Source organism: Hemibagrus wyckioides, linkage group LG28, assembly GCF_019097595.1.
Source record: "Hemibagrus wyckioides isolate EC202008001 linkage group LG28, SWU_Hwy_1.0, whole genome shotgun sequence".
Classification (NCBI taxonomy): domain Eukaryota; kingdom Metazoa; phylum Chordata; class Actinopteri; order Siluriformes; family Bagridae; genus Hemibagrus; species Hemibagrus wyckioides.
Window position 1 is genome coordinate 16,619,259 of NC_080737.1, and position 17,327 is coordinate 16,636,585.

A 17,327-nucleotide genomic window follows, 5' to 3' on the forward strand; every position below is an offset into this window, starting at 1 on the left:
TATATTATTATATAACTGCATATGGATTAAAAACAACACTCAGGTTTATGCATGAATTTATACATTTCTATTTTCTACACTGCAGGGTTAGCTGATGTTTATTCAGATAAATAATACAAAGAATAAATAAACAGTAAGTTAATAAATAAAATAAAATAAAATAAAAAGTAAGTAGATAAATAAGAAAGAAAGCAAGCAAGAATGATTTTCCCTAATGAAGTTTAAAGCATTAACCAACTCTTTATTAAAACATTTAGTGTTATGGAAAAGAACCATAATGACAGATATTCACACATTTATAGTCTGTAGGAAATAAAAAGCTATAATGCATCACGTAACATTAAGAGTAAAAAAACTGTAAGGATGTTTGAGAATGAACTCATTTCTGTATCCAATAAAGTCATGTCACGGTACAAACCCGAAGACTCGAAAGGTGAAGGAATCTTTTCTGTTTACTGAGCTTATGCGATGTTGCGCATGCGCAGTCAACACAAAAGGAACGATTCACTCCCCGAGATGACTCGATGTTCTCGAGTCATGGGAAAGATTCGTTCAAAATGAACGAATCGTTCGTGAACGACACATCACTATTGGCCATGCTGTCAATGAAACAGAGACTGGTCACTGAGATGACTGACTTTAAGCAGAAGCTCACTGAGAAAATTGCAAGCCAGAAAGAAAGGAGGGCAAAATTTATTTTCAAATACTGCCACTGGCCTGTGATTAGGCAACTTTCCAGTGTGTGTGTGTGTTTTATTCAATACCTTCATTACTGATAATAAGCCCACATTGAACTCAAATTCACTGATTCACAGTACATTTATTGCATAAATTAACAGTTGACTTTACCAGTAGTATTTTCAATATTTTATCTTAGCAGTAATGATACATAATCACCTTATAAATGGTTATTTATTCCCAATTTTTTTGGGGGATTTTTTCACCAGCCACCACTGTTCAGAATACTTGGTGGAAATGGTAGATGGCCCTGCTTGGCTTAAGTACCATGGTTTTGACTTGGTGTTTAGGTGTCAACAAAAAAGACAACTGATATATAAAGTCCTCATTGATATTACAGATGACTGACTGGACTGCGTTTTATCTTTACCTGTTCACACCCTCAAAGAAGAACAGTAAGCTTAATGGGGGTTTTCTCCCCTAGGGTTACTAGGGTTAATCTGGGCCCTTAAACAAGGCCCTTAACCCTTTTTGCACCACTGTATCATCTCTGACTCCAGCTTTCTAACACGCTGAGATATACAAAGAAGGAGGAGGAGTTTTCCTGTGCTATACAGTATTGGGGAGTATTTAGAGGATTGGGATTAAGACGGCAGGTATGAGGGAAGGTTTGGGTATGAAGAGGAGAAACTGGGATTAAGGGACAAGGTTAGAACAAAGAAGTCAAGGAAGGAGGAGAAGCTTCCTAAACGGGCAGTTGGGGTGAGGAAAAGCAAACACTCAAACTTTTCTGCTTGCATGATTAAAAGAGAGAGAACAGACAATTTTACTTTATCAGCAATTCAATGAAAAAATCTTTATTTTCAATCTTTATTTAAAAAGCAAACCACATTATACATACTATACACTATACTGATACGGATTAAAAAAATACCAGTTTAATTGCTTTGTTCTCAAGTGTGTTGGAAAAAGTGAATCTGGACATAATTGCTGTACTATTTAAATAGAGAAAAACTCTGGATTGTACAGTGTACATTTAATGCAGTGCCTTATTCCTAAAATGTATGTCACAGTAATTATTGACACGTTCATCTACACATGCCTCACTCTTTCTTGCTCTTTGCTGCTGTCTTTCTGCAACATTTCCGGAAGAGCCATTTGCACGTTTTCACAAAGATGAACACGACTAGTGCAATTACAGAAAGCAGAAAGGCAGCAACGTCCAAGCAGTGGTACTGATACCACGTGAGGTTATGGGCTTCAACCCTCAGGTGCTTGGCTCCCTTATGGCGCATCACATACTCGATCCAGTATACAGCCTGGTCTAGTGGCTTCATCGGTTGGTCATGATGGATTCGGGATAGCCTCATAATGCTCTCCTTGTAGCTGTGGAAAGAAATAGAATAACAAGAAATCTTATAAATGACTTTTCTGTCTGAATTTTGGAACCATAATTTGATATCATATCAGAAAGGTGTGAGTATACAGGTATGAGGTGAGGTGTGAGTCATATTGATATGCTCAATCAAATTCTTCCACTCACGATGGATTGTTAATGACGTCATTGAGAGCCTGCTTCAAGTCCTCAGTATTCATTTTGTTGAAGTCAAGCATCACAGCAGCTCCTTTGGTTTTCATGTGATTTACATTGTCAGGCTGATCAGCAAACAGTGGCAGACCCACCATGGGAACTCCATGATAAATAGCTTCATATATACCGTTAGTCCCTCCATGGGTGATGAAGGCCTTGGTTTTAGGATGTCCTGAAGATACAAATCATTAGTGATTTATTTACTTCAACAGAATGTAATATTAAACAAACAAATGTTCCTTACCTAGTAAATCATTCTGAGGAATCCAGTCATAGACTCTTGTATTAGGAGCAAGAGTTTCTGGTTTCTCGCCAGTGTATCGCCACAAGACCTGAAATTACACACAGGATTCAGATCTGAGGAACTACAGAGTGATCTTATCCTGGTCTAAATCAACATCTACTGGAAATTTAGAGTAGCCAGTTTGCCTATTGACCTTTTTTTCTTTAAAAGGTAGAAGGAAACTGGAGAACCCAGAGGAAACCCAGGAACTGACACAATAAAAAGCCATCCTCAAAACATTCAGAATCAATGAAACACTCTACGAGAGTGTTGTAGGTGTGTAAGATGTGTTTCCCTAATGGTGTAGACTCAGACCTTTTGGGGAATCTGTCCGAGTGCTGAAGCGATGGTGTTCGCTCTCTCTTTGGTGATGTTTTTTATCATGAAGCCTAGTGAAAACACTACAATCCCATCATCTCCTGAGCTCTGGACAAAGTCCTCCATCTCCTATAAAAAACAAAAAACAGAATTATTAATGAAACAGATACATAATCCTATTCATCAACTGACTGACAGCTGATTTCCCCCCTTTCACCCATATTACAGTCTGCAATATAGGTGAAAGGGGTGAAATCTGCACACACACACACACAAGCTAATCATGTAGTAAAAAGGCTTGTAATCTCTCAAAGATATGTCATAAAGGTCAGGGAAGTATACTGAGAGGGAGAGAGAGAGAGAGAGAGAGCTTACTTTTGGTAGAGGTTTTGCAGGTTTGCAGTGTAATCCACCGACAAATTTGAAGTTTGGGAGGAGCGGCCGTGGAAATTCAAAGTCCCAATAAGTTCGGATTAACCAGATGTCAGCTTTGCCCATAGTCTCACATAGTGTTGTGGGTTTGCCTGTGAAGTACAGGAACAAATCTTTGTATCATTGAGTACATTATTAGAAAGAAATTCATGTCATGGTCAGTGTATTAGAAGTGGACAAATTATTTACAAATTGGGGCAGTGGAAAAAAAAACAAACAGAAAAAGATGGTAAGAAGATGCAGCAGACTGTAAAGCAGGTTATATCTCCTTTGTTAGTCTTAAAATGCCGCTGTTCTATGGTCAAAAGCAAAGACTATGTTTTTATTACAGTCTATTTTTTATTTCTTTTGCTTTACTGAATTAATTATGTGCAAGAGGTGTGTGTTTTTAAATCCCACTTTTACTCCATTCCTGCAGTTATTTTATTGTCTTTTAAAGATAAAAAAAACAAACATTTTTTTGGGAGCAGCGGGTTGCATATTCTACATATATACACACCGCTCAGCTAGTTTAGTCAAATCAGCACCTTCCAGCTCAATGGAGATGGTCCAGATAATATTTGGATACTACTGATGGATGCTGGAGACTCCCAGAAAATGTTTCAGTCACGCTCACCTCGAGTTCCAGACTCAACAGTTTCAGCTGAGGCACCAGGGCAGTTTTAGGAATTAGCAGAAAACTTAAATAGTGAAATGTGACACGGAAATTGAACTACATTTTGTCACATCAGTGTATCCTATAAAAAATGTAATGAAGGTGAATATGTCATTTGTAGCCTGTGTATAGCTGCTGATTGCAGTGCAGTTTGATGTATGTCTTTGGTGCACAAACAAAATAGTGATATCTTAAGATATTTTTTTGTTTGTTTTAGCTATAGTAAAAATGACTATTTGGCTAATAGATTACTTTTCCGAGTTGACGGTTGGCTGTGCAACAATCTTCAGGGTTTGATGTACATTTGAGTATTCAGAGATACGATAAAAAGTTTAGGATGAACCTGTTGAGCAGTTACGAATAAATAAAAAAGCAGCTGTACCACACCTTACCCATAATTTTGGTGAATTGTTTATCAAAGCTTAACATTGTCTGAAGTTTGATCATTGCCGTGTGTATGATGTATAGTAGCATGTTCTCTAATCGCTCTGTAAAGTCCATGTGATCAGTGAGATGCCCCTGAGTGGAGGCCGCAGGTACATAAGACGGCGGAGCGGGCATCTGCCCACAGAGTCGCTCGAGAGTATATGCAAAAGTGATCCGGAGAGACAGCACAAATGGCAGGTCAAGAACATCTGCCAGCAAGTCCGCACACGGCATCATGGGGTCGTAGAGAAGCACGTCGAAGTGTGACTCTTTCAGTAAAGTCACAAGATCTTTCTTAAACATTCCATCACACACGACCTCTAAATAACGCAACATGCCGGACATCACGTCCCAAATCGCGGCCAGCTTCCGAAACCCGGTGATGTTTTGATCCATCCAGAGATTTATGAGGTTTTCGGAAAAACCGTGCGCCTCCTCTTCATCTATGTCGACTTGAAAAGACATGAAGTTGAACCGCTCTTTTTGGCCATGTTTCAATGTAGGTGAAGCAGAGTGTGTCAGAACGGTCACGTTGTGATTCCGGTCCACGAGCTCCTCAACAATTACACGCATGTTGTGCCAGTGACTGTATTCACCAGGAAGCACCAACACTTTGCCACTGTGAGCCGTTTCAGACAAGCTCAGCAGCAGAATTACCAACGTGCAAGCTGTGTTTCTCATCGTCGTAGCAAAGGAAATGAAGTCTCTAGACACAGGAATATCTGGTCACAACATGTTGGTTGTCAAACCTGTTTTTTCTCTATTTACAGTTAATGAATGGCTTAAGACCACACACTGCTATCAGTGTATGCTTGAAGCTGTAACTAAAGCAGATAAATGCTTATTTGTTTATCTAGAGTTACCTCACACCTTCAAACATGCAGTAAAGAACAAGTGCTTTAGAACAAAGGTCACTACGGTTCACTACACTGAGGTACATTTGATATTTTAAATCCAAAGCTCCTGTTTTCACATCAAACATAATAGGAACTAGACTTTGAGGTTGTTTCCCATACTTGTGTAACATGAAGGTACATGTTTTGTAATGTGCATGCTGCATTCATTTCTTTCGGTTCTTATGCAAATTGAATTTTATTTACCTTGGAATTCAGTAAAAATGTTGTCCCATTTTAACTTGACAATAAGTTTAAACAGTATATCCTGAGAGAGAATAAACAAAAAGTTTTTCAGTCTCTGTGGGAAATCCATATGATCCGTGTAGCTCAGACCAACTGCCGGGACGAACGACGGTGGTGCTGGAAGCTGACCACAGAGACGCTCCATGACACTGCCATAACTGAACCTCAGACTGATAATGAACGGCAGATTGAGTTTCTGTGCTAGCAGTTCCCCACACATGTACAAGGGGTCTGTCAGAAGAACGTCAAATTGTTCCTTCCTCCACTTCTCCAACAGATCTTCACGCGCAAAAAGCTTCCTACACATTACCTGATTCTGTTCGGTGCTCGTGTCCATGACTTCCTTAATCTTTAGAAAAACCTGGATGAGGTTGTCGTTCTGCAGGTCATACATCCAGTACTTTAACATACTGTCCAAGGTATCGACGATTTCCTGTTTGGTATAGGGCACCTCTACGATGTCCACATTGTAACCTGGAGACTGCTCTGTCTTTATAGACGGTGTGGCACTGTGAGTGACAACTGTCACGCTGTGTCCTCTGGCTATGAGCTCGTCTATGATGGATTTGAGGTTGAGCCAGTGGCTGAATTCTGCAGGCCAGATGAGGATCTTGCCTGCTGAAGCACACTGTCTCAGACCCAGCATGAACAGAATACAGAGCGTAGCTCTCTGACACACACCCATTCTGGCTGGAGAGTCAGACATCTGAGGTTTAGAGGAAACGTGTGACTAATAGTACAATGGACGTGGCTCTGGATAAGGGCGTGTACGAAATGCTGTAAACGTAAATGTAAATAAAGGAAGGGTTAAAAAAAAGAAAAGCTTCCAAAGTTGCACAATTCACCACAGTTAAGAGTAACTTTGTCCTGTAACGTTGCATCATCACGACCTTGAATCCTCTGATTTTATGAGTGGAGTTAGAAAACAAGTATTACTGCAATAATGTCTGCATACAGAAAATCTTCGTATAGCGCAATTAACAATGGACATCGTCACAAAGTAGCTTTATAAAGAATAGAATGAATAAGCCAGAAGGAAGAAATCTTGAGAGGAACCAGACTCAAAACTGAACCTGTCCTTATCTGGGTGACACAGGAGAGTGCGACTGATTATAAATCATTTCCCTTATCCTTGATTTTTTTGGAATTCAGAATATCTTTCAGAATTTTTTAATCAATTCTGATTGGTCAGAAGTCGATGAATAATTTTCTACAACAACAAATCTGACAGTTTCATATCAACACACTTGTACAGTATTTTATCGTTTCTATATTAACGACTCGATTCGTAGAGACTTGTGAATACTCCATATAATCTATAATTATTCACACTATACTGTATTACAGGTCACTTCCTTCCATACCTTCTCATTTACAATTCTTCATTTATATTTGTCCTCAGTGACCTCAACAAGTTATTAAAAATGAAGGACAAGGATTGTTGGATATTTATGAGATTGTTTATACTGAATAAAAGTGTCCCACTTGGTATCTTGACTTACCTATACACTCTGTATACAAAGGATCCCACTTTAACGTGGTCAGAAGTGTGAACAGAAAGTCCTGAAAGAGATTAAACAGCACGTTTTTCACTCTCTGTGGGAAATCCATCTGATCCGTGTAGCTCAGGCTGACCGCCGGAACATAAGAGGCAGGTGTTGGGAGCTGCCCGCAGAGTCGCTCCATAGAACTCCCAAAACTGAACCTAAGACTGATGATGAATGGCAGGTTGAGTTTTAAAGCCAGGAGATCGCCACACATCAACATGGGGTCTGTCAGAAGGACGTCAAACTGCTCCTTTCTCCACTTCTCCAGCAGATCTTCACGTCCAAAAAGCTCCCTGCATAGTGCGTGATTCTGCTCTGTAGTCTCATCCAAGATCTCCTTGATCTTCAGCGAAGTCTGGATTATGTTGTCATGTTGAACATCATATATCCAGTACTTTAGAAAGTTTTCCAAGTTGTTAATATAGTCCTGCTTGGTGTAAGGCACCTGTATGATGTCCACGTTGTAGCCCTGAGACTGAGCTGTCTTTACAGACGGTGTAGCACTGTGGGTAACGATCGTCACGTTGTGTCCTCTTGCTATGAGCTCGTCAATGGCCACTTTGACGTTCAGCCAGTGGCTGAATTCTCCTGGCCAGATGAGGATCTTCCCTGCTGTTACAGACAGCGGAGTCTGGATGAGACCGGGCAGGAGGAGAAAGCAAAGAGCAGATCTCTTACACGCGCTCATGATGGACGCTTCTGAACTCACACACTCACCTTCAGAGAACAGTGACTAAACAAATGGCTTGCGAGAGACCATGAATCTATATGCGTCGTATACCTTTACACAATCCACCATAAAGAGCAAATAAGAAACACTGTAGATCTTTGGTCTTTGACCCTACCTGTTCCACAGGTTACGATGAACTTCACACATTATTTCCCAATCCGCATTAGTTGTAGTACAAGGTCATTTATAAGCTAATAAGCACGATCAGGATAAACAACTCAAAGTGCCTTGTAGAACATTATACCAGTCTCTTAATCCATTGTGTTAAAAATCCTACTATGCTATGACCAGGAACACCAAGAGATTTTGTAACTCATTCATTAACACTGCAAGGAGGAAAAAAATCCTACTAAAGCAGGTTCGTTAACAATGCCTTAGCCCTCGTAGATACAAAAGATGCTTGGGTGAAATATGACACAATGGATTGAATTCCTTCAGCACCAACAGATTAGCGGTGCATGAATGGATAAATGGACAATGATCAGGGGATTTTTAGAACTTTAAAATATCAAGATTAAGAGTATGCTCAGTGATTTGTCATGTTAAACATCCACAGTGGTGAGTGGTTAACAACAACAACAACAACAACAACAACAAAAACCCAATTACAAACCAGCTGACACCATTTCTGAAGTGTTTTCAGCTATGGAAATTTTTGAGTTCCCTTTTAACAAATATTTCCACAGCAGCTCAGTAAGCATTTCAAGCAAAAACAGACTGATGGAAATATTTTTCTGCAAGGATCTGAGACCCGAAAAGCTTGGGATCCAGCGGGGAGCCAGACTGTCCTTAGAACCCGTACTTCTGATGCACTTAGTGTACAATCAGACAGAGCATTTTTGGCTGTAAAGTGCGTCATGACGAGTCCCTTCATCAGGTACACACTCTGTAATGTTCAGAAGGTGTGGATAAATGTAGCTTTACTGCATGAATTCAAATATGTTATTATTTCCATTTAATCCATATATATTTTTCAGAAACCTTAATATCAGCCTTTTGTTGTTTGTTTTCCTATAAAAGCTTCCCTTAAGTAGCTATTATTTTTTACTTACATAAAAGATACCACATAAATGATACCTTGAGTGCAACCTGTCAGCTCTAGGACTAAGAGTCTTTAATATGAACTTTTATGGATTTGCATTTCCTTGTAAAGTGAATGATTTAATATCATCATCTGATGGTTTCTTTACTTACCCCCAAGCAGACAGAACCCAAAGAAACACCAATTACAAACCAACTGGCACTCAAAAGTGTCTGTATTAAGTGCATTGTTCTTGCAATACCCTTTTAACTAAATTTCACAGCAGCTCAGTAAATAATTTTAGGAACAACAGACTGATGGATGATTTTATCGACAAGGCTTTGAGCTCCGTAATTATTTGGATAATAATCAGCCATAACATTATGACCCACTGTGATGCACTGTGTGTTCTGACACCTTTCTATCAGAACCAGCATTAACTTCTTCAGCAATTTGAGCAACAGTAGCCATCGTGCAGGGTGGACTGTGGCTCAGACTGAGCAGGAGAAGAAGATGGACAGCAGATATCGCACGTGCTCTCATGATGGCTGCATAATATCTTATACAGATCTCTTACTGTGAGTCACAAGTCAATCTTCACAGCACTTGTATCCAAGCCGGAGATCCAGTGAGCAGCATGCTAATAAATATTACAGAAACGGTTAACCATGGTTAAGACATTAACCACTGTCTGCAAATACACATTAAACAAACACACACACACACACAGATTTACAGGGCAAGGGCCGATTTATATTTACCAAACATTTAATTCCTCCATCAATGTTAAACTTGAAATAAAATCAGTGAAGGGTGAGCTGTGAAGCGTTTACAAAGTTTTAATGCAAATGTTGAACTTAATCTGAAAATCACCATGAATTTGTTCAATAATGTTGACTCAATGCAAATTATGTGCTAATGACAACACATACTGGGGCGACTCCAGACTAAGCTAATGAGGAAGTTATGAAGGCATATAACCGAGCATACGTACAGGTCTAAAAGTCTGTAGAAAACATTATGTCTGTGGATTATTATTATTTTTATTTAAAAAAGCTTTAGCAGCACATTATGTATTAACAGATTAAAAACAAGCTATCTGGCTATCACACTGTAGCCCGGAGACTGCTCTGTCTTTATAGACGGTGTGGCACTGTGAGTGACAACTGTCACGCTGTGTCCTCTGGCTATGAGCTCGTCTATGATGGATCTGAGGTTGAGCCCGTGGCTGAATTCTGCAGGCCAGATGAGGATCTTGCCTGCTGAAGCACACTGTCTCAGACCCAGCATGAACAGAATACAGAGCGTAGCTCTCTGACACACACCCATTCTGGCTGGAGAGTCAGACATCTGAGCTCATGCAGCAAACTTTAGAGGAAACATGTGACTAATAGTACAATGGACGTGGCTCTGGATAAGGGCGTCTACAAAATGCTGTAAATGTAAACGTAAATAAAAGAAGGATTAAAAAAAGAAAAGCTTTCAAAGCTGCACAATTCACCACAGTTCAGAGTAACTTTGTCCTGTAACGTTGCATCAATGTATTGTTTATCCTGAATAAAAGTGTCCCACTTGACAATGGGCTCTGGTATCTTGACATACCCATAAACTCTGTATACAAAGGATCTTTAACTTTAGCGTGGTCAGAAGTGTGAACAGAAAGCAGGTTCGTTAACAATGCCTTAGTCCTCGTAGATACAAAAGATGCTTGGGTGAAATATGACACACTGGACTGAATTCTAGATTAGCGGTGCGTGAATGGGTAAATGGACAATGATCAGGGGATTTTAGAACTCATTAGCCCAAATGGTTAACTATTCACTTACGTCGGAAAAAACCTTTATATGCTAATGTTAAATCTTAACAGGATTAATTCAGCAAGGACTGCTGTTTTGGACTCTGATCTAGCAGACCACCAGAGAGTAGAGCAATAAAATATCATGATTAAGAGTATGCTCAGTGATTTGTCGTGTTAAACATCCACAGTGGTGAGTGCTTAACAATAACAAAAAACCCCAATTACAAACCAGTTGAACCACAGCAGCTCAGTAAGCATTTCAAGCAAAAACAGACTGATGGATAATTTTAATAATAATTAAATAAATAATTTTTTCTGCAAGGATCTGAGACCCGAAAAGCTTGGGATCCAGCAGGGACTCCGGCCAGACTGTCCTCAGAACCCATACTCCTGATGCACTTAGAGTACAATCACACAGAGCGACATTTTTGGCTGTAAAGTGCATCATGATGAGTCCCTTCATCAGGTACACACTCTGTAATGTTCAGAAGGTGTGGATAAATGTTTTTATAAGGTTAGCTTTAATGCATGAATTCAAATATGTTATTATTTCCATATAATCCATATATATTTTTCAGAAATCTTAATATCAGCCTCTTGTTGTAGTAGCTATTACTTTTGACTTACATAAAAGATACCACATAAATGATACCTTGAGTGCATTTTGTAACCTGTCGGCTCTAAAGGCTCTAAGAGTCTTAAATATGAACTTTTATGGACTTGCATTTCCTTGTAAAGTGAATGACTTAATATCATCACCAGATGGTTTCTTGACTTACCCCCAAGCTCTGTATACACAGGATTCCACATTACTGCAGTCACGATCATAAACAGAAAGTCCTGAAAGAGATTAAACAGCACGTTTTTCACTCTCTGTGGGAAATCCATCTGATCTGTGTAGCTCAGGCTGGCCGCCGGAACATAAGAGGCAGGTGTTGGGAGCTGCCCGCAGAGTCGCTCCATAGAACTCCCAAAACTGAACCTCAGACTGATGATGAGCGGCAGGTTGAGTTTTAAAGCCAGGAGATCGCCGCACATCAACATGGGGTCTGTCAGAAGGACGTCAAACTGCTCCTTTCTCCACTTCTCCAGCAGATCTTCACGTCCAAAAACCTCCCTGCATAGTGCGTGATTCTGCTCTGTAGTCTCATCCAAGATCTCCTTGATCTTCAGAGAAGTTTGGATTATCTTGTCATGTTGAACATCATACATCCAGTACTGTATAAAGTTTTCCAGGTTGTTAATGACGTCCTGCTTGGTGTAAGGCACCTGTATGATGTCCACGTTGTAGCCCTGAGACTGAGTTGTCTTTATAGACGGTGTAGCACTGTGGGTAACGATCGTCACGTTGTGTCCTCTTGCGATTAGCTCGTCCATGATAGCATGGACATTGAGCCAGTGGCTAAATTCTCCTGGCCAGATGAGGATCTTCCCTGCTGTTACAGACAGCGGAGTCTGGATCAGACCGAGCAGAAGGAGACAGCAAAGAGCAGATCTCTCACATACACTCATGACGGAAGGATGATCAGCTCACACTTCACTCACCTTCAGAGCTAACTAGGGTCTGGATATATGTGTCACCTGGTGAGCAGGGTTGTGCTTAATTAGCATATAAATTCCTAATCCACATTAATATAAACACTTCCTTTTCACGGATGGGACTGTTTGTCCAGCACATCCCACAGATGCTCGATTGAGATCTGGGAAATTTGGAGGACAAGTCAACACCTCAAACTCGTTGTTGTGCTCATCAAACCATTCCTGAACCATTTCTGCTTTGTGACACGGCACATTATCCTGCTGAAAGAGGCCACAGCCATCAGGGAATACTGTTTCCATGAAAGGGTGTACAAGGTCTGCAACAATGCTTAGGTAGGTGGTACATGTCAAAGTAACATCCACATGGATTGCAGGACGCAAGGTTTCCCAGCAGAACACAGTTTTGGAGATGCTCTGATCCAGTGGTCTAGCCATCACAATTTGGCCCTTCGTCAAACTCGCTCAAATCCTTACGCTTGCCCATTTTTCCTGCTTCTAACATCAACTTTGAGGACAAAATGTTCACTTGCTGCCTAATATATCCCACCCACTAACAGGTGCCATGATGAGGAGGTCATCAGTGTTATTCACTTCACCTCTCAGTGGTCATAATGTTATACCTGATCAGTGTGTGTATTTCAACAGGATTATAATTAATGGTAGATAAATACATGAAAGGTTTATGCTCTGTAGAATCAACTCAGAATGTTGCACATAATTATTACTACATATTATTTCAGGGTACATTAAAACCTCCTTACCTTCTTATTTACAATTCTTCATGTTGAGTGAAATCATATATGTCCTCATAAATCTTTAAAAACCTGTGCAGTTACCAGGAATGGAGCTTAAAGTAAAGTGAAATGTACGAATTCATGCCATGTTTCACAGTGAATACAAAAGCACTTTCAGGAACCTCGTTTTGATAAATTAAAAAAAATGTCACAAACGGATACTGGTATCTTCACTTACCCATGACCTCTGTATAAAAAGGGTCCCACTTCAACGCATTCAGAAATATGAAGAGAAAATCCTGAAAGAAATTAAACAGCACGTTTTTCACTCTCTGTAAGAAATCCATGCGATGTTTGTAGCCCAGGCTGACCGCTGGAACATATGAGGCAGGTGTTGGCAGCTGCCCACAGAGTCGTTCCATAGAATTCCCAAAACTGAACCTTAAACTGACGATAAACGGCAGGTTTAGTTTTAGAGGCAGAAGTGACCTGCACATATACATGGGATCGGTCAGAACAACGTCAAACCGCTCCTTTCTCCACTTCTCCAGCAGATCTTCACGTGCAAAGAGCTCCCTGCACAACACCTGATTCTTATATGTGGTTTGATCAATGATCTCCTTTATCTTCAGAAAGCCTTGAATCAGGTTGTCATTTGGCACTTCATTCACCCAGTACTTAAACATTGTGTCTAAAGTATTAAAAACGTCCTGTTTGGTGTAAGGCACCTGTATGATCTCCACATTGTAGCCTTGAGACTGCTCCGTCTTGACAGAAGATGTAGCACTGTGGGTCACGACCGTCACATTATGTCCTCTGGCTACGAGTTCCTCTATGATGACATTGATGTTGAACCAGTGGCTGAAATCCGCAGGCCAGACGAGGATCTTCCCTGCCATCGTGCAGGGTGGACTGTGGCTCAGACTGAGCAGGAGAAGAAGATGGACAGCAGATATCGCACGTGCTCTCATGATGGCTGCAAAATATCTTATACAGATCTCTTACTGTGAGTCACACGTCAGTCTTCACAGCAGTTTTATCCAAGCCGGAGATCCAGTGAGCAGCATGCTAATAAATATTACAGAAACGGTTAACCATGGATAAGACATTAACCACTGTCTGCAAATACACATTAAACAAACACACACAGATTTACAGGGCAAGGGCCGATTTATATTTACCAAACATTTAATTCCTCCATCAATGTTAAACTTGAAATAAAATCAGTGAAGGGTGAGCTGTGAAGCGTTTACAAAGTTTTAATGCAAATGTTGAACTTAATCTGAAAATCACCATGAATTTGTTTAATAATGTTGACTCAATGCAAATTATGACAACACATACTGGGGCGACTCCAGACTAAGCTAACGAGGAAGTTATGAAGGCATATAACCGAGCATACGTACAGGTCTAAATGTCTGTAGAAAACATTGTCTGTGGATTTTTTTTTTTAATTTAAAAGAGCTTTATGCAGCACATTATTTTTTAGCAGCACATTATGTATTAACAGATTAAAAACAGGCTATCTGGCTATCACACTGTAGCCCGGAGACTGCTCTGTCTTTATAGACGGTGTGGCACTGTGAGTGACAACTGTCACGCTGTGTCCTCTGGCTATGAGCTCGTCTATGATGGATTTGAGGTTGAGCCCGTGGCTGAATTCTGCAGGCCAGATGAGGATCTTGCCTGCTGAAGCACACTGTCTCAGACCCAGCATGAACAGAATACAGAGCGTAGCTCTCTGACACACACCCATTCTGGCTGGAGAGTCAGACATCTGAGCTCATGCAGCAAACTTTAGAGGAAACATGTGACTAATGGTACAATGTACGTGGCTCTGGATAAGGGCGTCTACAAAATGCTGTAAATGTAAATAAAGGAAGGATTAAAAAAAGAAAAGAAGAAGAAAACCTTCCAAAGTTGCACAATCCACCACAGTTAAGAATAACTTTGTCCTGTAACGTTGCTTCATCATGACCTTGAATCCTCTGATTTTATGGGTGGAAGAAGTATTACTGCAATAATGACTGTATGCAGAAAATCTCTGTATAGTGCAATTAACAATGGACATCGTCACAAAGTAGCTTTAGAGTAAAATGTATAAATTCAGGATTAATGAATAAGTGGGAAGGAAGAAACCTTGAGAGAAACCAGACTCAAAACTGAACCTGTCCTTATCTGGGTGACACAGGAGAGTGCGACTGATTATAAATCATTTCCCTTATCCTTGATTTTTTTGGAATTCAAAATATCTTTCAGAATTTTTGAATCAATTCTGATTGGTCAGAAGTCGATGAATAATTTTCTACAACAGCAAATCTGTCAATTTCATATCAATACACTTGTACAGTATGTTATCGTTTCTATAGTAACGACTCGATTCGTAGAGGCTTGTGAATACTCCATATAATCTATAATTATACATTATTCACACTATACTGTATTACAGGTCACTTCCTTCCATACCTTCTCATTTACCATTCTTCATTTATATTTGTCCTCAATGACCTCAACAAGTTAACAAAAATGGAGGTGACTAGGAATGTTGGATATTTATGAGATTGTTTATTGGTATCTTGACTTACCCATACACTCTGTATACAAAGGATCCCACTTTAACGTGGTCAGAAGTGTGAACAGAAAGTTCTGAAAGAGATTAAACAGCACGTTTTTCACTCTCTGTGGGAAATCCATCTGATCCGTGTAGCTCAGGCTGACCGCCGGAACATAAGAGGCAGGTGTTGGGAGCTGCCCGCAGAGTCGCTCCATAGAACTCCCAAAACTGAACCTCAGACTGATGATGAGCGGCAGGTTGAGTTTTAAAGCCAGGAGATCGCCACACATCAACATGGGGTCTGTCAGAAGGACTTCAAACTGCTCCTTTCTCCACTTCTCCAGCAGATCTTCACGTCCAAAAAGCTCCCTGCATAGTGCGTGATTCTGCTCTGTAGTCTCATCCACAATCTCCTTGATCTTCAGCAAAGTCTGGATTATGTTGTCATGTTGAACATCATATATCCAGTACTGTATAAAGTTTTCCAGGTTGTTAATGACGTCCTGCTTGGTGTACTTGCTGCCTAATATATCCCACCCACTAACAGGTGACATGATAAGGAGATAATCAGTGTTCTTCACGTCACCTTTCAGTGGTCATAATGTTATGGCTGATCGGTGTGTATTTTTAATAGGATTTTAATGTTGCACATAATTATCAACTACATATTATTTCAGGGTACATTAAAACCTCCTTACCTTCTTATTTACAATTCTTCATGTTGAGTGAAATCATTTATATGTCCTCATAAACCTTTACAAACCTGTGCAGTTACCAGGAATGGAGCTTAAAGTAAAGTGAAATGTACAAATTCATGCCAAGTTTCACAGTGAGTACAAAAGCACTTTCAGGAACCTCGTTCTGATTAAAAAAAACTAGTATCTTCACTTACCCATGACCTCTGTATAAAAAGGGTCCCACTTCAACGCATTCAGAAATACGAAGAGAAAATCCTGAAAGAAATTAAACAGCACGTTTTTCAGTCTCTGTAAGAAATCCATGTGATGTTTGTAGCCCAGGCTGACCGCTGGAACATATGAGGCAGGTGTTGGCAGCTGCCCACAGAGTCGTTCCATAGAATTCCCAAAACTGAACCTTAAACTGACGATAAACGGCAGGTTTAGTTTTAGAGGCAGAAGTGACCTGCACATATACATGGGATCGGTCAGAACAACGTCAAACCGCTCCTTTCTCCACTTCTCCAGCAGATCTTCACGTGCAAAGAGCTCCCTGCACAACACCTGATTCTTATATGTGGTTTGATCAATGATCTCCTTTATCTTCAGAAAGCCTTGAATCAGGTTGTCATTTGGCACTTCATTCACCCAGTACTTAAACATTGTGTCTAAATTATTAAAAACGTCCTGTTTGGTGTAAGGCACCTGTATGATCTCCACATTGTAGCCTTGAGACTGCTCCGTCTTGACAGAAGATGTAGCACTGTGGGTCACGACCGTCACATTATGTCCTCTGGCTACGAGTTCCTCTATGATGACATTGATGTTGAACCAGTGGCTGAAATCCGCAGGCCAGACGAGGATCTTCCCTGCCATCGTGCAGGGTGGACTGTGGCTCAGACTGAGCAGGAGAAGAAGATGGACAGCAGATATCGCACGTGCTCTCATGATGGCTGCAAAATATCTTATACAGATCTCTTACTGTGAGTCGCACGTCAGTCTTCACAGCACTTGTATCCAAGCCGGAGATCCAGTGAGCAGCATGCTAATAAATATTACATAAACGGTTCATTAACCACTGTCTGCAAATACACATTAAACACACACACACAGACTCGCAGGGCAAGGGCCGATTTATGTTTGCCAAACGTTTAATTCCTCCATCGACTTGAAATAAAGGCAGTGAAGGGTGAGCTGTGAAGCAT

The 17,327-nt window shown here is 40.4% G+C and overlaps 3 protein-coding genes across 9 annotated transcripts; all 3 read right to left on the reverse strand.

The window, feature by feature from the left end:
- Positions 1–1,501: 1,501 nt before the first annotated feature.
- Positions 1,502–17,173, reverse strand: LOC131348429 (UDP-glucuronosyltransferase 2C1-like). Of its 7 annotated transcripts, XM_058383364.1 has the most exons (7): positions 5,833–6,266; positions 4,350–4,701; positions 3,246–3,394; positions 2,868–2,999; positions 2,514–2,601; positions 2,222–2,441; positions 1,511–2,064 (listed from the first exon to the last, which is right to left on the reverse strand). In XM_058383364.1, exons 1-7 carry the CDS (start codon positions 6,226–6,228, stop codon positions 1,782–1,784), a joined length of 1,620 nt encoding a protein of 539 aa, XP_058239347.1. In that variant the 5' UTR covers positions 6,229–6,266; the 3' UTR covers positions 1,511–1,781. The 7 variants fall into 7 exon arrangements, with proteins under 7 accessions (XP_058239343.1, XP_058239344.1, XP_058239345.1 ...); XM_058383360.1 differs by lacking the exons at positions 4,350–4,701; positions 5,833–6,266 and adding an exon at positions 7,025–7,772 and having other exon boundaries at positions 1,502–2,064; XM_058383361.1 differs by lacking the exons at positions 4,350–4,701; positions 5,833–6,266 and adding an exon at positions 16,338–17,173 and having other exon boundaries at positions 1,507–2,064.
- LOC131348432 (UDP-glucuronosyltransferase 2A2-like) lies at positions 7,790–13,103 on the reverse strand. Its single transcript, XM_058383366.1, has one exon. The coding sequence runs from the start codon at positions 12,128–12,130 to the stop codon at positions 11,231–11,233; it is 900 nt and encodes a 299-aa protein (XP_058239349.1). The 5' UTR covers positions 12,131–13,103; the 3' UTR covers positions 7,790–11,230.
- LOC131348433 (UDP-glucuronosyltransferase 2A1-like) lies at positions 14,079–16,316 on the reverse strand. Its single transcript, XM_058383367.1, has one exon. It carries the CDS (start codon positions 15,997–15,999, stop codon positions 15,457–15,459), a length of 543 nt encoding a protein of 180 aa, XP_058239350.1. The 5' UTR covers positions 16,000–16,316; the 3' UTR covers positions 14,079–15,456.
- Positions 17,174–17,327: the final 154 nt, after the last annotated feature.